This window comes from Corvus kubaryi, unplaced genomic scaffold, assembly GCF_017639235.1.
Source record: "Corvus kubaryi isolate FWS band 111438036 unplaced genomic scaffold, C.kubaryi_AGA036_p1.0 37385, whole genome shotgun sequence".
NCBI lineage: Eukaryota > Metazoa > Chordata > Aves > Passeriformes > Corvidae > Corvus > Corvus kubaryi.
Genome location: NW_024581127.1, coordinates 18,193,478 through 18,219,517, shown reverse-complemented (window position 1 = coordinate 18,219,517; position 26,040 = coordinate 18,193,478). Strand labels below are relative to the sequence as shown.

The following is a 26,040-nucleotide window of genomic DNA, read 5'->3' as shown; positions in this document are numbered from 1 at the left end:
CAAAAAGAAAAATACGAAAGACAGGTGCTACGGTGAAGAACAAAGCCCTCCAGCCTTAACTGCTCACACAGAAGTTGAGCACCTTTTGTGTTGCTGGAGAGACTGAAAACAAAACGAAATGCACACAGTCCACACTGACAAGTACAACTTATTTCTGTTCCTTGATTTTTTCTGACAAATATTTCTTCCTTCCTTAGATGTACCTTGAAAGGCCTCAGAAACAAAATAAACACTATTATATATGCTCCCATTGCTCATTTAACTTTCCCTGAAGCATTTAAGAACTACTTGTCATGATCCACAACATGTAACAAGATGCACAATATAGTTATGTAATAATAAAGTGTCAGTTAAATGAAATCTTACACTCCAATTGTTGTTAGCACTGGATTGATTACACTAAATGAAAAAAATCTTTTGCAGAAGAGGTTTTTAACTTTAAGCATTTACTTTGTTTCTTCTACACTTGCAATGAGCTATGAACATATAGTTAATAAAAAGTTTTCAAACAAATTACAGGTATGGTTACACTATTAAGTCTCTTTATCTAATATACGCTAACAGATACACAAAATAATTGACAAAAGCAAGAATAAGGTATTTTTCTGGCATGGAATCTGTAGGAAAAGCTGGATTTCTAATAGTAAACCTGGTATTTTCCCTTGAGTAACTTCTCACAGCGTATGTTACATGGGCAGGTCTTTCTGAGACGGATATAGATACAAGATACATGATACAAGAATGTATTCTTGCAGGCGAGTCTATTTACTGTGCTACACCACCCCCAGTTTGCCAACAAACATAAAAGAAATTATTCAGTACAAATGACAGCAGACATAACAACTGGCACACTAGGACAGAGAAAAGGCATCACAGCAAAACCAAACTAATTTTCAGTAGAAGGGCCATCATAGACTTTGTAATGCAGCTTGGGAACCTGTTCAGCAATAAAGCAAAACCTTTCTATTTAAACTTGTCGGGACCAAGTCATGTAAGCAAATAAATAAATACTTTAAGTCTCAAACCTTCCTAAACTTTGAGCACACAGAGTCCTGGAATAGATGTTTGACAGCTTGACTGACTATTATCAAAATATGCTACCAAGAAAATCTGTTATTTGAGAGAAAAAGATAATAACTGGGAAAAGAACAGTGGTGATGTATGCAGAAGCATCCAGATAAGGTCATAGTTGCAAAAACTTCAGAGAAGCTCAGGCTCAAATACTGAATCTTCCTGGTTGGATGGCTCCCTATGGAATGCTGTCAACAGCAAACCAGTGTTCCTGGAAAGACATTCTTCTACAAAGCCAGCTCCTACCCAAAAACCTACATTTGAGCTGAATTACAGCACAGCTTTGATGGCTAAACATTTTTAGCATTTTGAAAGTCAACAAAGGTAGAACTACTGAGTAGAAGTCAGCTAAAATTAATTCTGTATTAGCCCTTCACTGAAACCTTTTTTTTTTTTTTTTTTTACTTTATTTTGTGAAATTAAACTAGAGAACCCTCTCCCACACCTCTACAGCAAGCAGGGGGTACCTGAGCATTCCTGCCAGTACATCATTTTGAGAAAAACTATCAGTAAGATTAGGGACAAATGTTTAACAAGCTCTGAAATGTAACAAATACAGAAACACAACAGAAACTAATTAAGATTCCAGTGTGCAATGGCAATATTTTGCTACAAGTAATTTGCCTTCAAATCAGTTTTCACATAGAAAACTGTCATTTAAAAAGATTAAATATTGTATTTACTTTTAAAAAGGATCTATTTTACTTTCAGCTCCAAGTGTTGTCAAGTACTTTCTCCCCAAAACAAAAGGATAGTTTAAGAAGAAAGCATAGCATCTGTAACATTTATCTTGTAAGGGAAAATTAATTTCAAGGACAATAGGTATACCTACATTTACTGTAGCCTTGTCAAGCTCTGCTTCGGAGGATGTAGGTGATAGGGGACTTACAGGACTTAGAGAGGGGGAGCTGTCCACACTAGAAATGTAGTCTGGGTCAGGAACATACAAAATCTATAAAGAAGATATAATGTAGTTAGAAGTCAGTAATGCTTTCAGATTTACTTTAGATTTCCCACCAATTCAGGTATATTCACTGCACTTTCTCAAAATAAACTACACAAAACCATTCCTGCAATAGGAATTGCTTTTAACAGAATTATGATTTAAGGGGGAAAACCAATACTATGCAAAGTACTTGAAATTTTAGCATTTCAAGTTTTTAAATGCTATATTGATATAATTTTGATTTTCAGTCAAAATAACCAAGGAAAAGGTTCAGATAGAAAGCACTAAAAATATTCAGCATGCTAGAAATAAGAGTGTCCAAGGAAGATCTGTCCAATTATTTCTCTTGCTATGACTCTATCATCTGAGCAAAGAGGAAACAGACTCACTGAATATAGAAAAAAAAAATTCAACTGAAGGTATTCACACCTGTAATACATTATTTCAGCCATGGTAGGCATTCAATCTACCTAGAGAAAGTTCTGCAGCAATCAGTAATGAACACAGAATTTTATCAAATAAAGTGCAAATACCAAATGGCCAATGGCTAACACCATAGTTGACCTATCACTTGTTTCCAGGCCTGGCTTTCAAGAAGCGAAAATTGAAGGCAAAAACAGGAAGGAAAAAAAAAAAAAAAAGGCAATACTGATCTATAATAAATGAATGGTAATTCATATACTGCTGGTAAAGCCATCAAGTTTCCAGAGCGGAACAGAAACATTATTCAATTTATTAAAATAGAATTGCAGGTAGTAATATCCAGTCACGGAACGTTGTTTGTAAGCTGCACCCTGAATGTGTCTGCTGAACAAGAATTGGTAAACAGCCTGCTATATTTGCAAAGCAACAATTTGGCTTGTATCTAAGTGTTATTATTGTACCATTAAGTACATCTAGTTTTAGAAGTCCTCTTCAGAAGAGAGACAGGTAGCTTCCTTACATGTTTCCTTTTTAGGCAGTTATTTAATAGGCATAAGGAAGTAACAGACTAGAGAAAAAAGAAAAACTCTTTAACAAAGCCAATAGGAAAACCAGTAAGAGAAGTACTTCAGCACTCTGGTAAGATTGAGAAATATAGCAAAGAGGACTTTGTTGGATAAGTAACGTAAATAGTGTAATAGTACCTGTCCAGGAACGACTGCTCTGGAGAAAAGCTTATTTAATTGAACCAGTTCATTGGGTGTTGTATCAAATTTCAAGGCAATACTGTTTAAAGTATCTCTTGATTCCACCTGTATCAATTGAGGATAAAAAAAACAAAACAAATCTGTAAGCAGTTAGTTCAAATAGTGGCCTACAAATTTTAGCATGTGTAGATTTACCAAGATTCTGATGAACTTTTATGTCTTCATTTCTTATGACTGCCCATGCCCCCCAAAAATCAAACAACAAAGCCACCCCAAAAAACATACCTACCCCCTAAATATTAGTCTATTGCAATCCCATGTAAAAACACATGCCTTCCCACTATGTTTCCAGGTGGCCAGAGTGTCAGTCACACAGCTTGAGCTGTAGGCTCAGCTACTGCACCAGAACTTCTGGTCTACAAATTCACCGCTGGTTACCACTGGGCCAATACACCGTTGACTGGGTTTACAGAATGATTTATTCCCCCTCTTCAACTCCTTTTCTCCACTCTTCACCTACAGAAAAGCTGAAGAATTCTCTCCATAAATATAAACACACTCTTATTACTGAAATAAGCTTCTGTTAGACCCTGACTTTCAAGCAAAATCCATCACTGAGAAAATGCAAAAATGATGAAGCAAACCAGGTCGACTACTACGACAGCAGATGAAGCGTAAGTGTTTTGAGAAAGTGATTCCCAACTAAGGAAAGGATTTTTTCAAGCTCATATTCCGACCTCCATCTCCCAAAGTGTATTTAAAATCCGCTACCAGAAGAAAGCAAAATTAAAAAAAAAAAAATTTGTACAGAAAGACTATTTCAGAATAAAAATCTCATAGCCTTAGGAATAATGGAGATACAAGGAAACAAACAACCAAAACGTTTACTGCATAATGGCACAAGGCTTCATAAACACTGTACCAGGAAAAAATAGACTTTATCAGTTAAGACAAGATGAAGCTATAGAAGGTAAGATACATTTCCAGCTAAGTATCAGCAGAGCTAGAGAATTCTTTTCCAGATCATTTTGTAAAGGTGCAATTGTCAACCTAGATTCACCAACAAAAAGACATAAGCATTGCCAAAGAAAAAGCAATTAGATTTTTTAAGATAGGATTAGAAACTTATTATAAGACTTCTTTACACAGGAAGCCAATAAGCTAAACAAAGCAGCAAACACCTCTCTCCACTAGTATTTCCAGTATGGAAGACTGTATTGTAGTAGCTCTCAGTCATTCAGTACTGGGTGATCACAGATATACTAAAAAATAAGAATATTTTCATATGCCATGTTTAACTGATACTAAAGCAGAAATCAAAACAGAACTGTAACCAAACCAAATATGTACCATGTGCTTCACAGACCATAACAAAACTAATCACCAAATCAATGAACAGTAGTGTTCCCATCAGAAGCTCTACATAATACAAAAGGTTTGCTAAAACAAACCGTAAAGTGAAATTCAAAAGCTTTGCTTAAGTTTGCTCTCACATAAATATTGAAGGACAACAGCCAGCTGCTAGGTAAATATTTCTTATGAATCACTTAATGATTGAAGCAATTGAGATTTTAGACTAACTTATGATATAAAACATATTAAAAGCATTCAATTAAAAACCAAAGATTAAGCCCTTTTTAGAGTGTGTTCACTCTTTATAGCCTTCAGAAATAAAAACATCTTGTGAGATAGCTTGGCAAGTAAAGGGTTTATCTCACTCATGATGAACACAATAGCAAGTGTAAGATTCCTTTTTGTTTGGCTGTGAAGTTCGCACAGGCAAATTTCCACACTACATGGGACTTCAGGGACCAGCATAGATACCTTCTTAAAACAAAGACACTGCTCACATAATAGAGACTTCCTGAAGTATCTTCCTAGATTCAAAGGCCTCCTTTTGAATTCTCAGGCCCTCTACTATTCTAAAAAGTAGAATCTGAACAGCCAAAAGATCAAAGAACAACTTTGTAGAAAAGCACAGAACTAACAAGATTGAAATAGTGCCACCACATAGCGCGGATCCCCAGCTTTTCCCCTATCGATTCACTACTGTAAGAGAAGGCAAGAAATTATTCCTTCTCTCTCAGAAAATAAAGTTTCTATAAATTGAGGTAGCTATTTAAATGCTATTCTGAATATTAAAAATCTAATATAAATATTTGGATATTAAATCTTCATTGAGAATACACCCATGTTTGTCAGGTGCACTTGTGTGTACCAGCAGACAGAACTTCAGCCACTACTGTCTCTGGTTCAAACTACCTTCATTTCCCTCAGATCAACAGCTGGCAGTTATTTAAAAACTTTATTTTAAGCCAAATTCTCTACTGATATTTTAATGAACTATACTGTAATTGCATTTCAACAGTCAGAATTCATTCGTTCTTCCATTAAGAATTAGACATCAAACACATATGAGTCAGAGTGCAGAGATAATTATTTTTTTATTTCAACACTAGATGTCCACAAGCCAGAAAGCAATCAAACAATAATTTAAGAGTATTAAAATGAACTAACAAAACCAAACAGATGGGAAGACTAAAGAAAAGAGTGAGGACAAACGGGAGCAGGTAACACAACTTTGGCACTGTACTCAAGCCTTTAGAAATACCAATTATGACTGTATTAACTAATTGTTAATAGGCCCAATTTACATAATAAGCAACATCAGTAAAGCAAATCTTTTAAGTATCATAAAGCCAACTTCTAAAATAATTAGTAAAAGACAAAAGATGAAGTAACACCACCATTATGATCTACATTTCCTATATTCCCCAAAATGCGTTAAAAGATTATGACAATGGCATGCTCAAGGAAAAGTAGCAGACAGACAAGAAGACACCCCTTGTGTTTGAAATGGAAGAGCAAAGAAATTTAAAAGAAAAAAAAAAAATCACCAAAAACTCCAAAGTGTGTAGTTGTCTAAATAGCATGTAAAGGCTTACAATGACAACAGATAGTGACACCAGAAGAGAACCCCTAGCACACTCCACACACAGGCTGAAAACTCAGTCTTGAGGCTACAGTCTACTAAAGGCTTCTGTGACCCTCCAGAACTGATACTGGGCTCTTTCCATAACCTGGACAACATAAGCTGCATACTAAGTACTTATTCACTACTTCAAGAGAAGAGCACAGCCTTCAATCCCCAGAGAGATAAAGGGAAGTCTTACATTGGAGCCTCTAAACACTGATAAACCAGATCATCCATTTCAATTGCTCACTTATAAACATTTTCTTAAACAAAACCCAAACATATCTGTAAATAACCACATTCTTTCTTCTCCTCAAAAGGAAGAGCAGCTAGAAGGCTTTTACTGAAGTCACATGACTGCTAGGATGCTACAACCACTGGTGATCAGTGGGCCACGCTGTCTGCTCATGCTCCATTATTCACCCATAGTTGGCCCTTCTGACACCTATAGGCAGGCACCAGTTGTGTCCGTACACACAACATGGAACATAAAAGGCTGAAGGGGAAAACATATGGCTTGAGCACCAACTGTGAATTCTGAAAAAACTAACAATATCAATTTGCATCTAATATGTTGACTGACACTGAGAAAAGGATACTCTATTAAAAGCTATCTGTTCAATGTCTAAGCAATATCAGCAAAAATAAACCTCACTATCCTTTACAGGCAGTTAGGACTTACTTCCGTCAATTAGTACCATATCTACTGACATCTTCTCTCTGCTGCTACATACAGAACAGCAGGTTCAAGTTTTCATACCTTGGGAATTTTAGATTAAAATCTTAAACATTACCTGCATTTTGTCTTTAGCTTTAAAGTGAGAATTTATTTTATTGTTTATTTGTTCCATAGTAATTCTGTTTTCTAAAAAAACTCTGGTGCGAAGTCTACTTCATATTAAAACCCCATAGTCTGCATCAGTGAGATGCCAACTCACTCCGAACTTCAGGAGTACAAAGACCTTCCCTCCTAAAACCATGTAGCCACTGGAAAAACTGACATATTAAATTGTTATCTAAAAAAAGGCAAAATGCACCACTAACTTCAACAATGCTGGGAGGTGAGGGGCAGTCTGGTTTCCCTCTTCATTCTCTAATAGTTTTTAAAGAAGCAACACATGCAGGTATATAATTACGTATGTGTGTACACATATGTGTTGTCACTGTGACAGGAAGTAGGACTAAGCCAGAAACCAGACACAAGTGCATCTCTTCACATGGAATAAAGTCATAAATAACAATAGTAACAAATTACCACAATAGTTACCAGACCTCTCTTACAGTGAGCATAAGCTCAGTTCCTAAAGGTTAGATCTGTGCATTTTATTAAAATACATGTACACAGTATTAATCAAAAAGATCCAAAAACACGAGCTACTCAAATGCTTCATGAGTGAAATGCACAGCAAGACCTGACAGAATACAGCATTTATGAAGCTGAAATGCACCGTGTTCTATACGTGCAACAGGCTCCCTTAGAAGGTGGACTAAGTTTAATGACAAAAAGCCATTGATTCCTGTGAATCATCTTTTTGACTCACAAGGAAGTGATGCATACTTCGGTACATATTAAGAAAGCTATTTTTAAATCTAAAACCCCACCTACTGGAACACAAAAACCTGCAGAAATACATGACAACTTGGCACAAACACACCAAGTTAAAAAAAGGAAAGCTTGTTGCTTTTACTTTGCCTGGAATCTTACATACCAAAGTAAAAGCACTCACATGATGGCAAGAGCCAAATTACAGGATTTACTGAGTATGGATGCCAGTAATACAGAGCTACACCTGATCATTTTTTCCAGGTATTTCAGACCAAATGGGTTAATACAACATCAACAACAGTCACATTTACATTAACATTCAACTGCAAGAACCTAAACAGCAAGAATTTCTGTTTTGAATTTCAACTTCAAGAAGTCTTTAGCACAGGCTAGAATTATATTCAAATTCTGATAGAAGCCACACTAATTAAGTGCTTCTTGCTCCTCTACACACATACTCTGTCTCTCTCCAAATGACTATCACAGCCTTCTCAGTACTTAAGCAATACCACAGCTTGGCTTAATGTAACAGAGTTAAGTCTCCTCCACATCTCTTATTCCTGGAATAAGAGAAAACCAAAAGGTCAAGTAAAGACTTTTCATAAAGAAGTTCTCATCATTTTTATTTATCATGTCCAGCTTCAAAAGCATTCAAAGATAACTGTGGCAGACTTCCTCTATTTTAACATCAACTCTATAAGCATTATTTATAGGCTTAATTATATTTCCAGTATAACACAAGACAGATACTTCTCACTTCTGTTTCCCTTAGTAACCACAAATGTGAAAGCTGACTGCAGCACAGTTTGAGGGTCATTTCAAGAACAGAACAGGGAAGAGAAAGGCTCCATTTTCAGATACTGGTGCAGAAACAGAGTTATACAGTAAAAGGCACAGATCTATGGCAATTATTAGGAGAATACCAGAAGGTCAGTATCAAGATACAGCTTCCCTTCCCAACTTTATTCTGTTATTTTCCCTGACAGCAACAGTTTATTAATAATGCTGAATGCAGAGAACTTGCACATAATTATATAACTATTGTTATTTATTTTTTCTAACTAGTTACCTAAAAGTAAACCAGTCAACAGTTTGATTAGCTTGGGATTTTTAAGGGGAAAAAAAAAAAAAAAGGCACTTAAAGGGAAAAACAGCATAAGTACTAATAGCTAATTCCCTAATTTAATTTCTGTCAAACTAGACTATCAAATACACAGAATTCTACAATTAAAGGTAATGCACATTACAGTTTTGCTTATATTTTGTAATGCAACTTTTTAGCCTGCACTTGCTTTGCAGTAACATTCTAACAATAAAGCAGTAACTTACAGAATATTCAAGAGTCCCTCTAGGTTTTTGAAAAGACATTCGTCGCCCATCTTTCTTGTCTGGGGTCTTCTTCTGGCCAGTGTCTGAAAAAAATTGAGGCAATGCGTGTGTTAAATTCATTTTCCTCTCTCAGTACTGTCACAGGCTGCTGACTACAGCCCCGTGGGCAGACATCTAATCCACCAGTTACACAGCTTACTCCTGCTGATTCCAACAGACACCAGCTGCTAAAATAGGGACTTCATTCCTCTGCAATGCTTTAAGAATTTGACCAATACAAACAACTGATAACTGGAAATCAACTAACTGCAGAAGTACTTGCTGCTATCCAGGAAGCAATTAATGAAGACTAAATAGGACATTGACCCCATCAGGCAAGCAACATTTCTGGAATTGCTGTGTTTAAGTGATCTTATACCCAGTCCGCTTCCATCTAGAATTCCTGTATGTTTGATCTAATCACTGGAGATTTTTTGTACCTGTTGGATAAGTACAGAGTATTTAAAGGTTTTTCATAAAATAAAGAGCACAGTGTTAAATTAATAATTATTCTATCTGTAGCAAACACATAGAGCTTGTAAATAAACACTGAAGTTTCTAAAGAAATAATACAAATTAAGAACTGTTCCTTTTTATTGGGGCACTGTATTTTGATGACCTCTGTTTCACAGGCCATATAGACAACAATCTGTAACTAAAGTACATTCTACTACTTTATACTAACTGGCTTGATATTTATGATAATCATGATGCACTGGTGTAGTTATATGGTTCAACAGAAAGCACATACATCTCTAGAAAAGTGAGGGTTTTAACATCTGCATCTATACACACACACGGATTTTTTAGATGAATCTCTTAAAAGATTAAGTCTCCACCACATGGCCTCTGCCTTCAACAATTAAGTATCTGCTATTAAGGAGCCCAAAATACTTATGTGAACGAGACATTAAGTTTTCAAGTTACAGTGGGATTAGTTATACTCCCATTTTGAAACATTCAAATTTGTTACCATAATTTACTCAAATATTTCAACCCAAATTGAATAGAAGAAAGAAACCTTATAAAATGTATTTTTAAAAAATATTTTAGCATGGCTACATTAAGAATAGAAAACTTACTGTAATCCATTTAAGCCTCATCTGAACTACTAAGGAAACATGCTATAAACCAACAGCATCTTTTAGTGTATTATTAGATTTAATTAGTATCATGACTCCAACACTGGAAAAGAGACTAGATAAGTATTGGCACAACTTTCATACACCCACTCCCAAATTTCTACATGGATAGCCAAAACTATCAGGACGTAGAGGGCAGGGAAATCACTATGTAAATTACACAGCAAGTACTGCACTGCCAAAAAAATAAGAAACAAAATGAAATTATGAAAAAAAAAAACCACATGAAGAAACCTACCTCAGAAGTATCTTACATTTTCTATATAGGACAAACTGCACAGGACAACAAAGCAGTGACTTCTAGCAGATCCAACATAAATAATCTCCTGTGATATTCTTTATATATATAAAAGAAGGAAATAAACTTTAGCCTAATTCATCCTTTTTTATATATTGAAAAAAGCCTGAGAAAGTATGTGCCCATACCTAAAATCGATCTATAGATGGTAATTATTAAGTTTTTATAGCTATGAATGACATTCAAGACTGGGCCTAAAAAGTTTCTAGCAATTCTAAAAACCTATACACTAACTCTGCATGCTGCTATCTTCATTCAATACATGAAAAAGTATTTCTTCTCTTATTTACTAATAGCAGGTTTAAAAAATTAGCTGAAAGAAACATTCATTTCTAATTATATTCATAGTTTTTAAACATACTACAAACGTCTCTGAGGGAAATGAAGCCAACTCAGTAACAAATAAAATACATTAGAAGTTTATGTGTAAGCTTAGCAGCAGACAACATTCCCCTGTCTAAGTCAAATATTTTGTTACCAGAGTTTTTACCAGACCTTGCAGCACAACAGGTGCCTCCTCAGCAAGCTACAGAAAAATAACAGCTGCTTGACTGTAGCTGTTCCAGTTTTTTCAACCCTAATCAAAGCTTTGCCAAGAGCCTAATCATTTTCTTTAAAGAACAGTCTGGGTCAAATAATCCTAAGAAAAAGTCCAAGGATGCAACTGAAAATAGAGTGATCTCATCCAGGCTCCCTCACATGCCATAATCTATAAATGGAGAGCCCTTACTGCAGAACAAGTTGTCTTCTTCCCCTCCTCCCCACCATTAGATGGAAGTAGAGAAGCCCCATACTACAAATATGTATACACACACTTCAATTGTATATAGCCCAATGCACTTTGTGGGGTTTTTTTCCTCAACCCAAATTTAAGTTTCCTTTTCCTTCTTACTAGTTCAAGTGTCTGAAGAGCTTGCAGACAGGTGCCACTCAAGAGGCCAAGATAAATTATTGTCTCCCTTTCCAGTAACTGAGCATCAGAATGAAGTCTTGGACAAATAACCACTTCTGTTCCTTATGCCAGAAATAAAAATGGAAAATGATTTCTTCTTCACAGCAGAAGAACCTGCTGCTTTAGATTAAGAATCACAGAATAATCATAAAATATCCGGAGTTGGAAGGGACTCACAAGGATCATTGCATTCAGCTCCTGGCCGTGCCCAGGAGAACCCTAAGAATCATATCATGTGCCTGAAAGCATTGCCCAAACTCTCGCAGTCTTGGTACTCCAACCACTTCCCTGGGAACACTGTTCCAGTGCCCAGTCATTCTCTGCTTGAGGAAGCTTCTCTTAATATCCAACCTAAACATCCCTTGACACGGCTTCATGCTATTCCCTCAGGTCCTGTCACTGGTCAGAGGGAAGAGACCAGTACTAGCCCCTCCGCTTCCCTTCTTGAGGAAGCTGTAGACCACTGGGAGGTCTCCCCTCAGTCTCCTCTTCTGCAAGCTGGACAGACCAAGTGACCTCAGCTACTCTCGTATGGTTTCCATTCTAGGCCCTTCACCATCTTCAGAGATTTAAGAGAGCTCTGGTAATTACAGGAAAGTAAGATCAAACAGAGGGTAGGGGTGGGGAAGGCAGGTCCTTGTTGAAGGTACCTTGCAGGAAAGCAGATGACAGGAGAACTCCTACCACAAGTTTTCCAGGAACTTATCGTCTGCAGTTAGGGACTTTTGATGTCCTCCCCTCCCATACCTAAGACAGTAAATCCTACTCTTCCCATCAGTGCCCACTTCCATTCCTTCAGTCTGAAAGCACTCTCTCCCCCTCACTATATGGGTATAGGATTCAAGTGTTTCATAACCTGACACGATGTAAGTCTCCTGAGTCAACAAGAGATGGAGGCAGGCAACACTGAGCTCTGTGTGTGCTGACTAGCCAGCTGGCCAAGCTACCAAAATCCACACCTCTGCCCACAGCCCAAGTGCTCAAAGCTGTCTGCTCATACAGAACACATCAATTTTGACATAACCTCTCAGAAACAAAACTAGGATGTATTTCAACTGTGAAAATAGGTCAGAGTAGTAGAAACACGAATTCAACCTCCCTGATGACATATTACAAAGCCTCTATCTCTCACTAAACGAGCAGGCTATTCATTTTTGAGGGCAAAGTAAATGCATCTTTCAGCCATTTCAGTGCCCCTAGTATTCTAGGAAGCACATGAAAGCAGAAACAACTGCCAGCATAGAATGCAGTGGTCTGAAAAGTCCTCAGACCCAACAAGAGTCAGTCTGACACTCTCATTTTACTTATTTTCCAGGTAACTGTTGCACAGGAACTCATCTTGCCAGGTTACACACAACCATTACTTCATCTGCCAGCAGCAAGCCAGTGAGACTAACAGAAGCTGATGCTCTCAGACCACACCAAGAAAAACCTGACACCACTAACCACACTACACACAACCCCAAGAGCCAAGTAACTTGTTTAACAAGGGGATCTGTGGTGCTATGTTATCAGAGCTCTTAGCTGTGCTGCTTTAGACAGAAAGAAGATTTGTTTTAACATCAGGATTCATGCTTTAATTCTCAACTACCTCTTCACAGGACTGGGCCTCCACGACAGCTTGAAACACTGAAGTGAAGAAGTGCATGCCAGATCCACGAATGACAAAAAAATATTTCAGCTAGGATTTAAAAGACTAGAACTAGAAAGATGTAGAACAGTGTTCAAAATGACACCACACCAGTATTTAGTCTGAATGCATGGGCACAGAATCTTGAGGTTGAAATGACTATCATAAGAACAATTACATACGATCATCCAACACAGAGGAGGACTTACTGTTCCAACATACTTATACAAGATAGGAAAAAGGGGTTTATGAACATTATGTTTTAGGAAGATGCAGTTTTCAACAAGACAGCTCTGACATTTAGTCAGGGGCATTCAACTGGAAATTGAAGTCAACTGAAGTCAAATTCCCAACATCTATAGGAGGGTTTCTATAAACTGCCTCTATATGACCCTGTGCCACTGAATTTTGGTAGACTGAAAATATTCTTGCAGCAGTGCTAGCTCAAATTATTACGACAAAACTGATATTTCGCATTTCTTAGTATGCCATCTGATCTTAATTGCAGGCCTTCAATTTGCTGTTTGCTGATGCTTTTAGCACATCTTTTGGACTTCTGGCACCAAGAGCTGGTAAAGAGAACTAGGATACAAGCTAAGAACTGCCTAGGAGGATCTTCAACCTCTGCAGAGAGCAAAATGTATTCACTTTCCTTTACCCTCCTTTTCTGCACAATAAGCTTTAATCTCAAATAACTTGTAATGTTTCTCAGCTGCTATTCATTTCAATGTAACAAATACAACAAGAATCACTCTTTCCAGACAAATAAATTGATAAACCAAACAAATATCCTCTGATAAAAAGCAAAGAAGCTGGACAAGTCCACAATTATTGCAAATAATTTAAAATTAATAAATGAGCTTATTATGATCAAGAAGGTAAGAAAAGGATTATTTATCCACCCTCCAACAAGAACTGTACATTTGTACATCAGATTTACAGATGTTTAAAAAAAAGGAAGAGGCAGCAACTTTGTCAAATTCTTGTCTAGGACACAGTTTTTCACAGGATCTTAAACATGCAGCACATATGGAGTAATGAATCAAAGTAAGAAAAGTAGTCTGAAATATTTCCAAACACATTTTTATTTAGCAGCACACGGAACAACTCACTAATTGATAAAACAGGAAGCATATATACTACATCTTTATTAGATTAGTTCTGCTCAATAACAATTAGATCATTATAATCTATTAATAAAGAAACAAAAGAGATTAAAGTAGGAAATCTTTATATTCCATAAGACCTGGTGACCTTACTCTCCTAACAGCAGAGACTACGTTTTAGTCAGCAACTGTCTCATTAACCCTTCTCCCCCTCCTGCAGTTAGATATGCTTATGATAATTACAGGAATATTATTTTCAGTTATCTTCCAATGTCATAGGAACCAGAAACAGAGGCCCCGACAGTAGCCTACAACATACTTGTAGTCTGCAGTTTTTTAGCCAAAATGGTAGGTTTTCAGACGAAGGAAATGTCAAACAATGCCTCCTTCAGTCTCTTCTTGCTAAGCAACTGCTACTTGTTCTGTGATTCAGTCTTTCCAAGTCATGCTCTCAAAACTCTTGATACTTATCACTGCTCTCAACATGATGCTTTTGTTCACATTTTTCTCAAACAAACCCCCAAGCTAAATGAATCTGAGACTTTGCTAATGTTGCATTAACACTTCGAACAAATCAGAATAGTTTTTTCCTGCAACATAGATACAGCATCAATCCAAATTCATTTTGTGATCCCCCTAACACACAACACTCTGCTATACAGTCAGATGCATAGCTTGTAGGCAGAAATAATTTAATGTATGATTTCAGGAATAAAAACAATTGAAGAGAAACAAACTTAGGACACTTCTCCAAATGGCTAGGAGACAAAGTAAGCTTCATGCTTGATATTTCTGGTATGTGCATTATATGGGCTTTCTTCTAAAATAAGATTTCACATTCAAAGTAAACAAATGCTTTACCAAATTTTCAGATTATGCCACAGTATGTGTTAACCAACAATAAGCTTCCTTTCCTGTTCCATTTGCAATATACATGTATATCGTTTAGTACATTAGAAAGTACCTAACTTAAATCTCTACCGTCTGTATAATCTCTCTGCAGACCAAATATATCTTTTAATGGAAACTTACAAAAATGTTGTCCGCACTATTGATACAGTAAGTCAACTTTTCCAATAGCACCTGTCTACCGCTTTCAGGTATTGAAGCCCATTAGTTGTACATCTTCAAGCCTACACCATACCACATCAGCAGTTTGACCATCAAGCAGCAATATCAAGTCATATCCTGCTCACATGCAAAGGGATCTACTGTGGATATGGAGTCATTCCCAGTGCCTCAGTAAACATCTTACTGTACAAGTTTATTGCATTAGGTCTGCAGATAAACTGGGGGCATCAGTCAACATACATGACAGCAGGGCTGCCATTCAGAGGGACCTGGACATGCTGGGGAGCAAGCTGACAGGAACCTTATGGAATTAAGCAGGACAACAGTCTTCTGCACAGGAAGGAAGAGCTCTTGGTGTTGTACAGGTTGGCACTGCTCATCCAAGGGGCAGCTCTGCTGAAAAGAAACCCCAAGGATCTTGGCAGGCAGAAGCCAAACAGGAGCCAGAAGCATGACCTGGAAACAAGGGGGTCCAACAGCATCCTCAGCTCTATTAATAAGAACAGATGACAAGAGACTGAGAGCACACCTATTATCCTTAACCCGGCACTCTGACTGCTTTTGGAACACTGGCTCTAGTGTCCCTGTCCCTCTCCCCCTGCCCCCATTCAATACAATGAAGACATACATAAACAAAACTGGTTTGGTGAAGGGACTCCAAGGTAGTCAGGGGCTGTGAGAAGAGGCCAGGAGAACAGAGCCCCTCCAGCCTGAAGGAGAGGTGGTTTTGGAGGACTGTAACAGCAGTCATCCTCTGCCTTCTAGATAGCCTTCCCGCAGGTGTCAAGATGACAGAGCCAGGTTCCTCAGTGACATACAGTAGGAGAACAAAAGGTAACAAAGAAGAAACAAAAGAGCTTCTGAGTAAAGAGAAGGCAAAAAACCCTTCAGTGCAGCTGTGCAGTTTCCATCTTTGGACACTCCAAATCTGAATAAAGCACTGGGAAACCTAGCCTGAAGTCATCATCTTCCCCACTTTAAGCAGCGCTAAAAAATCTTGCCATTTCTGTTATCTGTTAACTATAATTCCTTCCACATTTTTTCTGGCACGCAATACAGATACCTAAGGCCACCACCAAACCAAGCCAGAGGGAGATTTATACATATAATACAAGGTGTGTTGCTTACTGATGAACAGTAAATTATTATTCATACATGTAGTGACCTGAAATGCTGCCATGAGTATGAAGTTCTCAATAAAATATCACCTTCTAAACTCTTTGAATGTTAGAAATGGAAATTAACCAGAAAAATTAAGATAAAAACCACAATCAATGTTACACATTAAAACAAAAATGCAATACAGTCAAAGGACACCAGAATAACAGAAAAAGATGTTTCAGTCATCTGCTAGATTAGCTTATAAACTAAACTTCAGTTAAACATCTGATATATCAGAATCCTGGTGAACAGTAAAAACTGGTTTAAGAATTGTGAAATATGTAAAAAATTCAGTAAAGAGAAGAGAGAAATAGAAATCAGGAGAACAGAGGGGTATATTAACGAGATCTCAACGGAGTAGTTTTTAACACAGTTTAACTGCACATCAGCAGACACACTCAAAAGGACAATCAAGAGCAAAGGCTGGGTAAAAGGACATACAATGAATTCTGCAGCCCCAGAGCCTGGAGAAAAAGGTGCAGGGAAAGATGTAATAGTACAAAGCAGAACCTGAAGTAAAAGATCATTTAACATCACATGCACCAAGAGAATACTCAAGAAATCCTGTATACTAGTAGCGCAGAAGTCTCAAGAAGAACTTGTGCGTACATTAACATATCACAAGATGACTGAGTCACCAGCCTGATACATTCCAAGATCACATTTGCTTCTTATGCCTGTACCAACTGAATTATTTTCAGACATGATAGCGAAGCATTAGCGTCTTTGTAAAGGGTGCCGGTACATTTCATGTGTGCTTCATCCGGAACAGTGTGTACAAGAAAACTCACAGAACTGCATCTCCCCAGTTTGAATCCTCTTTCCTACTTTATCATACACCTGTTAATTTCTTAAAAATGAGGTACTGAATAAAGATGAAAGGAGAAAATAACCTGCCTTATTCTCAGACAAATTTTTTAAAAGGAAGATATTAACTTTTACAGCAGGACTTGAAAAATGTATTATAACTTGGCACTGCACATTTATCTTTCCAATGCACTGCTGCTACCTTGACCACAGTACAGAGGACTGACAAGCCACACAGCTCACTGGATATACTGTATATGGTAACCTTACCAATCAAGACTCCAAAGCTGGTATGAAAGAAATGTAAATAAGCCCACAGACCACATGGTTCAGAACTGAACAACAAGTTGAACCTGAGGGAGAAAAACAACAACAACAACAACAGTTTCAATACAAGGCAGCTAGAAAAACTTCCTTGACAGACTGGTTGAGAGGAGTCTCAGAATCACTGATTTTTATTTAACTTCTGTAGTTAATGAGAGACACACTGCAGGACGTCAGCACTACCTGTGCAGTTTATCTTCTCCCTCCATTAAGTGACCACAGAGAGAAGTGAAGTGAACATGTCTAGGAGGCAAGAAGCACAAGACTCCAGGTATGAAAGTATATCCTCACAGAGTCAAAGTGTTATCCAGAAGAGAAGCCTCTTGAATGCATTTACTCCAGCCTCCAGTCTGAAGTAGAATTACTGTCAACATCAAATCAGGTCAGCTTAAAGCTGTCCTGATGGAACACTCTGTGTGAAGTTTTTTCTGCTGTCCAGTTTGAACCTCCTAAGCTAAAACTCATGGCTCCTGCTCCTCCTTGATCTCTTACCACTGAGAAGAGTGTGTCCCTTTAGGTATGTGTAGGCCATAATTAGATTGCCTCTAAGTTGCCTTGGTCTCCCTTTGCATAACTAAGGCCCAGCTCCCTCAAAACCTACTCAGAGGTCATGTGCCCTGTGCCCCTAAATATACTGGCTGGACCCTCTATAGCTCCTCAGCAGCTCTCTTTAACAGTGGTACACAAACCAAAGAGCACATTCAATGTGTAGCCTCAGCAATGTCACAAAAAAGAAGCAAAACCTCACTGCTGGTCACTCTCCTCACACAGCAGACAAACCACATACCAGAGTGAACTATGGGATGTGCTGCTGGCATCTTTTAAGTAAGAGGTTTGTATAGATGAGACTCAAATTAAACTGAATGTTCAGGTAAATTCTGCAGTAAAGATAATACTTAATCACACATTCCCTAAAGCCTTGAGTTGCATCTTAAAACAAATAAAACACATACAACTTCAGCACGCTAACACCTACAGTACATTACAATAACCAAGAAAACTACATTCTGTTCTAGCTAAAGTTTCTAGATAAATCCAGACTTGAATACATACATATTAGCTCTTCCTATAAATTATCAATAGACTATATTTAGAAGCTATATTTCATAGCTTACAAGCCTTTTTTAAAAAAAATAAGTTTACACTGACATTGAGAGTGCCTTTACTATTGAATTACTGATTATCTTTGCATTTTTATCCTCCATCACAATCATTAAAAAAAAAAAATCTTTATAAAGTTTTTTCACTGACTAACTAGGCTGCTGACACAAACAGTGTAAACCGGATAAACAGGTTTACAGACTCCTGTGGCACTACTCAGTCTCCCAGTGCATCCTCTCTCCCTACTAAGAAATACTATAAACTGTTCTGTATGTATCCAAAGAAGTGATTTAAAGCACAGCCTTTGAACACACTTACCTCCCTGAGCTTGGAAACCTGATATGAAAAGCTGTTCAACTGTTCAAAAAGACAAGCATGGAAACAGTAAAGGTAAAACTACTAATATTACATGAATTAAATTGAGATACTTCATTGTAGAAGCTGAAAAAAGGTTGGGGTTTTTTTGTTTCAGAAAAGTGGAAACATGGTTTTAAGGAATTTATGATGAACTGTTCTCCTAACAAGTAATGCACAGTCACAGCTGAACCACAAACACACACACAAAAACAACCCCAAAAAAAACCCACTGAAAGCCCTAAGTGGGGAAGAAAAACAGAGTAATAGGTAGGCCTGGATCCAGAACACTGCACAGAGTAAACATTTGGAGTATTAAGAATCTGCCACTAAGTCTTAAGCTAATGCCAGGGGACCCATCTCTAATTAAAACAGAGGTTTGATTTCAAATGAAGCACTGCAATCACTGTTACAGCTTCCACAGCACCCATTACCAAGTCACAGGTGGTTTGTGAAAGCCAGCAAAATGCTTGCCAGAAGAATTCTACAGTCACAAGAATTTGTTTCTGCCCATAACTGACAGAAACCCTGTGAAGGGGAAGGCAGCATGGCAGGGCTGAGGTCTACTTGCCTTGCACAGTGTGTTTTTCCTAGGTTAGTGAAAAAAGCACATTAAAGTCCATATATACAGAAACTCACCCTGCATTCTAGAACTTGTCATTAACACAAATATTAAGCATTACATTATGAAGGCATCTGAGAAAATACATTTTCTGCTCAAAGCTAGAGGGAAAAAAAAACCCAGAACATTACAGTGCAGTCTAAATTAATCCTTTCTCCCAGAAGAAGAGGGGGAAAAACAGAGCTTTTCCCTCCAAGAAATCCCATGGATTACAGGAGATGCTTTATACTAACAGCTGAACACAAGGCCTTGTAAGTGATTAAATGACCAGAAAATGCTAAAGCATTTTACTTCCATTTTGGTTCCGCAAAAGAGTGTAAGTAATCTTTGTCAAAAAGTCTTTAACTGTTTGCAGAGGCCTTGTTCAAGGTACTTCATTTCACTGCTGAAAAACAAGTTACTGTCTCTGCCTGTGTATGTTGGGGGGAGGGACATGAAATAAATAAAGAGTGGCACTGTAAATATAGCCAGTTACCAATTATCCTTTCTGAGCAAGAAGTGATCCAATGCACACAAGGCAACACTATTTACACCTGACTGGCTGCATGGGCATTCCTATTACCTTGCCTACTACACTGAGTACCAGACCTAGTTTCTTGTCATGATAAAAAATTATTTTACTCTTTCAAAATAACATACACTAACAAAGAAACTTAATGCAATTTAATATTACATTTCAGTAGAGACCTGAGTTCAACTTCACCTAGAAGCTATAACAAACATTCATTCATCCACTTCACACAGAGTTTCTCAAAACGGGAAAAAAGGAAAACATTTACTATTCATTGTATACTGCTCTTTATTTATTACAAAGCACTTTCACAAACTTAATTTCCTATGTCTTTTTCTTTCCACACAATCATTAGATCATGCCGCTCTTACTAGATATGTCATGACTGGATTTTAATTCCTAGTCAACAGCATTACCTCTTTAGAGTTCTCACTGCATGCTCCTCTTCTGCATAAAGAAGTGTGCGTGCATTCACCGACCACCCCTCCGGTTTTCATGGTATTTCTTGCCAATATAAGTGCTCACATCAGATGAGTAACTTACAGTACCTATACCTACAGCCCAACAACATTATCAAGAAAAGGGGTAACAACAGCAGCCCTCTTACTCCCAGGCACAGGACAAGGAGTCACCGGCTGTCTCCTGACTGACCTGTTTGGCCACTGAGTGGCAGAGGTACTACTTCTGCCCTTAGCATCACCGAGCCTACTTCCCAGTGACGCTGCCTGATCCTCGGGAGCACCTGAGAGCCAGAAACAACCTCGTACATAAAGGACATCTCAAACCGAGGAGCTTGTGCTCCGGATGCTTTCCTCCACCCTGGTCTGCGAAAATACCAGGAGAGAGAGGTTAGTGAAAGTAAGAGCAGGAGTTGTGTCGCGGAAATCAGGAAGACGTTCAGTCAGTCTGCTGCTGTTAGACCCAGCCCCAGCAGTGCCCGGCCCCGACCCACGTGCGGGCCCTACCCCGCCCGCCCCGCGCCCCCTTCTCGCCCTCCCCCGGCCGCCACTCAGAGCCGCCCCGGGAGCGGAGCACCAGCCGCTGACGGTCTCCCTGACCGGCTCGGCTGCGAGCCCGGGGCACGGCGGGGCCGCTCCCGGCTGGGAAGGGACCCTCTCCCCCTGCTGCTCCCGCTCGCTCTCACACTCCAGGAAGGCTCGGAAGGGGCGAGGAGCCGAGCCCGCTGCCCGGGGAGGCCCAGGCCGCCCGTTGCCCGCCGTTACACCCCGGCCACCCCCGCGCCTCAGCCCCTTCCCCAGCGTACCTGCCGTCGGCTTGGCGGGGCCCGGCTCCCCGCGGCTCCGGCCGTCCTGGCAGCGGCCATGGCGGAGGCCGCCGGGCACGGCACCCCAGAGGCGGCTGGCGGTGCCGCGGAGCAGGCGGCCGCCCTTGCCGGTGAGGGCGGTCAGCGAGTCCATGGCGGCGCTACCGGCCGGGGGGCGCCATGGCCGGGCCGCGACCCGCGCGCCACCGGCCCGCGCCGCAACTTGGGCAAACTTTGGGGCGGCCCCGCCCCCTTTTAAAGGGGCCGCGCCGCCGCCGCGGGCGGGGCCGGGGCCGGGCGGGAGCAGCCGGCGGCTGCCGAGCGCCTCTGTCACCGGGACACCGCTTCCTTCTGGCCTCGGGCAGGCTCACGGCCACCTCTACGTCTTCATGGACTCACCCAGAGTTCGGGGAGGTGGTTCTGGTTCGTGGAAGGTCGTTGTTTTACAACCATGTGCTGCAGCGCTTTCTATGAACTTTCAGCTTTCCTGTCTCAGCGTTCCCAAGCATGAAAATCAAGGCAATCTCTTGCTTTTAATCATCTCACAGAAAATTAAATTTTTTCTTCTTCTTTTAAATCCTCTCACAGTGGATATGAGGATGTGTTTTTCCACTGTAAGTGCAAAACAGGACCAGCCGCGACACTGTGTGGTTTTGCTGCTCTGTTTTTGACCCCTTTCTCTCAGTGTCTCTGCCGTGGGATGGCATCGTCCTTGGCTTGTGGCAGCCAGCCATGTCCCGGTGCCCTCCTTTGAGTGTTTGCCAACATTGATACCCAACTCAACCTTTGAACCGACTAGATCACTTTAGGCTTCCAGCAAAACTTAACTAGGTTTGCACTTTTTCTTTCTTTTTGAAAAAGACATTTGATTTGTGGTGTTCATTTGTACCTTTGCATTCTTTATCCCCATAATTCTTGGAACTTTTTAAATTTTGAAAAAATAAAACCAATTAAAACATGATCCAACAGTTTCACAGAAAAGAAATACCTAAGGCATTGAATCTCATTATTAAGCTCTGACTTATGATGTATTCTGCACGTATTGAGGCTGAAAGAACAGCCATATTTATACCTGTGCCATAGACCTTGAGAACACAGAACTGTAAGCTAATGTGCTTATATTCTAATGTAAGATACAATTATATGCTGCATCTAGCTGCAAATGAAAGCATTGTTTAATAAAAAATGCTCTTGTTGAGCCAAATCTATTGTGTACATGCAGAACAGTCGAACAAAGTGCTGAGCTATTTCAACTCCTATTCACTTGTAGCAGCTGTTCAATTAAATCAGAGTTTAACGTCAGCATTTTGGAGTGCTGATTTCTGAGGGTTACTTGATTTAAACAGTACACTCAAATCAACCTTTCTACTACTCAAATCAGTTCTTGCTCAGGAGATAATGATGTTCAAGACGTTTTTCAAACAAAACTTTTTCACTGAAAGACAACAAGAAAATTTTAACAGAATTAGCTCCCCCTCCCTTCCTCCAAGATCTGCCAGGAAGAATGGATGTGTAACCTGTCTGTTCCAATTCTAGTGAATAAATCTGGAACTGTAGTCACTGCATGGTCTAAGTACCACTAGATGTTTAGAATATAAACTGTTCTGCCAACTAGATCTGTCTTGCCCTGAGCAGTATAATTAGTTTTCATTTTATGACAGTGTTTCTGACATGAAAAAGTTATGATTGGTCTTTTGCCCTGTTGATTCTATTTTAGACAAAATCTATAACATCTTTGCATGAGAAATGTGTTTACAAATGTGGTGATCGGCACATTTTAAACTTCAAGATCAGTTGCCCACCAGTATTCCAGCCACATACACACCTCTGCTATTGTATTCATTGCATGTGTTTCTTCTGTGGTTTGAAATAGTCCTGTCTTTTTTTTTGTCTTTCAGGTTCATATTTATAGAATCATAAAATTTTGTAGGTTAGAAAAGACCTTTTAGATCATCAAGTCCAACTGTTAACCCAGCACTGCCAAATCCACCACTAAACCATGTCCCTAAGTGCCACGGCCTCTAGTGGTAACTCTACCACTTCCATGGGCAGCATGGGCTTGACAACCCTTTTGGTGAAGGAATTTTTCCTAACATCCAATCTAAACTTCCCTTGGCACAACTTAGGGCAGTGTTTTTTCATTATATTGCAGTAATAGAGGCTACAGATTCAGATAGCATTTTGGTGAAGTATTCAAGGTAAATGTTTGATACCATGAATTTATTTTAGTTGCTTTCATCAGCTTTCCTCACAAATAGTCTAACTGAACTATAAAAAGACTACTTCTTACTGCAATGTGTTTTTCTATAGTATTGAAAATCATTCTCTATCCTCAAAAGCATCCATTTAGCAATGTTTTTACTTAGCAAGAACAAATTCTTCAGTTAAACTGTTTTAACTATAAAATCAAGATTTAGCTATCAGTGCTCAGAAAAGTAATAGTACTTGTTAAGATGCATGACACTCATAAACTGCTGATAAAATTTCAAGGCATTGCTGTAATACAATAATTAATATTAAACTGTTATTACATTGTAAAGAATATAGTCAGAGCTAGAGTACTTCCCATCCAGAGGGACCTTGTAGGGTATGCCCAGCCCCCACCCTGGAGGGAGGTCTGCTGAAATAAGGAGATTGCTCAATCTCCCAGCAGAACTCCCCTGGAAAGGCAGCCACTTTGCAGTTACGGTGAGAAGACAAACCCCGAATCCTCTGGGAGACCCTATGCAGATCCTTTGTAGCCCATTGGCCCTTACCCTCTGACACCCACCTCCTGCATCCCTATAAAGCCAGCCCCTGCCCCTGCGAGGGCAGAGAGATGCCCGTCCCTGGCCTCCCCTTCCCCGACTAATAAAGCTGCCTCGTGTGGAACAGCTACACACGAGCCTCTCATCTCTCTCTCCCTGGTCTGGCCTGGAGGCTGCCCTGCAGAGCTGAGCTGAAATCACGAGCTGACAATCACTAAAGAGCTGACAGCCTCTGCACGGGCCCTCCAGCCAGCAGCTGAGGGAAGACACCGGGCCCCGGGAAGACGATCTCTCTCGGGACCATCTCTCCGGACCGGTCACAACTTCCTCGGTCAGAGCTACTGACCCCACACCAGCTGCATTAGGACCTTGAGAAGCGGGTCCATGCAAACCTCATGAAGTGCAACAGGGCAGTTATGAGGTCAGGGTAATCCCAAGCACAAAAACAGGCTGAGCAGAGAAGAGCACTGGTGAGAAGGACTTGAGGGATAGTTCGTTGATGAGAAGCTCAGCATTAGCTTTAATGTGCCCTTGCAGCCCAGAAAGCCAACTTTATCCTGGGCTACATCAAGAGAAGTGTGGCCAGCTGGTCGAGGGAGGGGATTCTCCCCTTCTACTCTGCTCTCCCACCTGGAGACACCACCTGGAGCACTGCATTAAGCTCTGGAGCCCCTGACACAAGGACGGAGACCTGTTTGAACCAGTCCATTGGAGGGCCACAAAGATGATCTAAGGGCTGAAGCACCTCTCCTATAAAGACAGACTGAGAGGGCTGGGGTGCAGTCTGGAGAAGAGAAGGCTCCAGAAGACCTTAGAGCACCTTCCACTACCTACAGGGGACCTACAAGAGTGTCGGAGAAGGAATTTTCACAAGGGGTGATGGCCTTAAATTGAAAGAGGTCAGGTTTAGATATTAGGAAGAACTTCTTTACTGTGAGTGGTGAGGCGCTGAAACAGGTTGCCCAGAGAAGTTGTAGATGCCCCATCCCTGGAATTGTTCCATGCCAGGGTAGACAGAGCTTTGAGCAACCTGGTGTAGTGGAAGGTGTCTCTGCCCAGGACAGGGGGCTGGAATTAGATGGTCTTTAAGGACCTTTCCTACCCAAACCATTCTATGATACTTCAGTAGGCATCATCAACACAAACATCCAGTAGTACTCTTATGTTCTTTAAGATGCTGTTTCAACTTGGTTGTGCATTAGTTGTACCACACCTGTGGTAGCAAGATTTTTGACAAAGATCTCTGCTCTGAAAACTGACCACTTAATCCTGTGTCACTTTAAAAACCTAATGTGCTGGTACTTAAGATTATAGCCTGTATTTCCATCTGAAAAGCTTTGCAGCATTCCTCAACTTTTTAATTGGTAGGAGCAACATGAACACTACATACATAAGCAATGTGTGTCCCTTTTGCTGTAAAGCTAAACCAAATATAAATGGGTTCTACAATATTTATAGTTTTTTACACTTATATTGATCTTGAACACCTTTACAGATCATTCTACTTTTCTGTCCTCAAAATGCCTAGAAACAACCAGGATTTTGCTAAGGAGGACTAATAAATCTGTGTTTGATCTCTGAATGTGCAACAAGGATCTCTTCCGGGTTTATCTCCTGGCCTGTGGTATCAGTGCAGAAGAGTATCTCTGTAACTCAGCCACTTAAAACTGTCCCTCGAAAAAAAGGAACTGGTCCTACCTGCTCTTGATTGCTTGTTTCTGTTCCCATGCTAAGAATGTAAGCACAAGGATTCATTTGGCAGGTGAATGAACTGGGTTGTAAAGCTGATCCATTTAAAAGTACCTTTTAGTTTAGTAAAAACTAAGCTTTTATTTTGTTTTGAGGTTATAATTATCCCCAGTTAGATCTCCAGATCTGGTTGTGTGTAAATGCCTGTAGAAGCACAAGCTGCAAA

At 39.6% G+C, this 26,040-nt stretch overlaps 1 protein-coding gene across 8 annotated transcripts in view; it reads right to left on the bottom strand.

The window, feature by feature from the left end:
- The window catches only part of OXR1 (oxidation resistance 1), a 274,281-nt gene that overhangs the window by 55,396 nt on the left and 192,845 nt on the right, over positions 1-26,040 (bottom strand). For 5 of the 8 annotated variants that reach the window (XM_042036050.1, XM_042036054.1, XM_042036047.1 and 2 more), the window contains 3 exons: positions 8,997-9,079; positions 3,145-3,252; positions 1,904-2,023 (listed from right to left, as the gene is read on the bottom strand). In XM_042036050.1, coding sequence (XP_041891984.1) covers positions 1,904-2,023; positions 3,145-3,252; positions 8,997-9,079 — 311 coding nt within the window. Of the gene's footprint in view, positions 1-1,903; positions 2,024-3,144; positions 3,253-8,996; positions 9,080-21,378; positions 21,548-26,040 lie in introns of those variants that run through there. The other 3 variants (XM_042036052.1, XM_042036057.1, XM_042036053.1) reach the window with 2 other exon arrangements.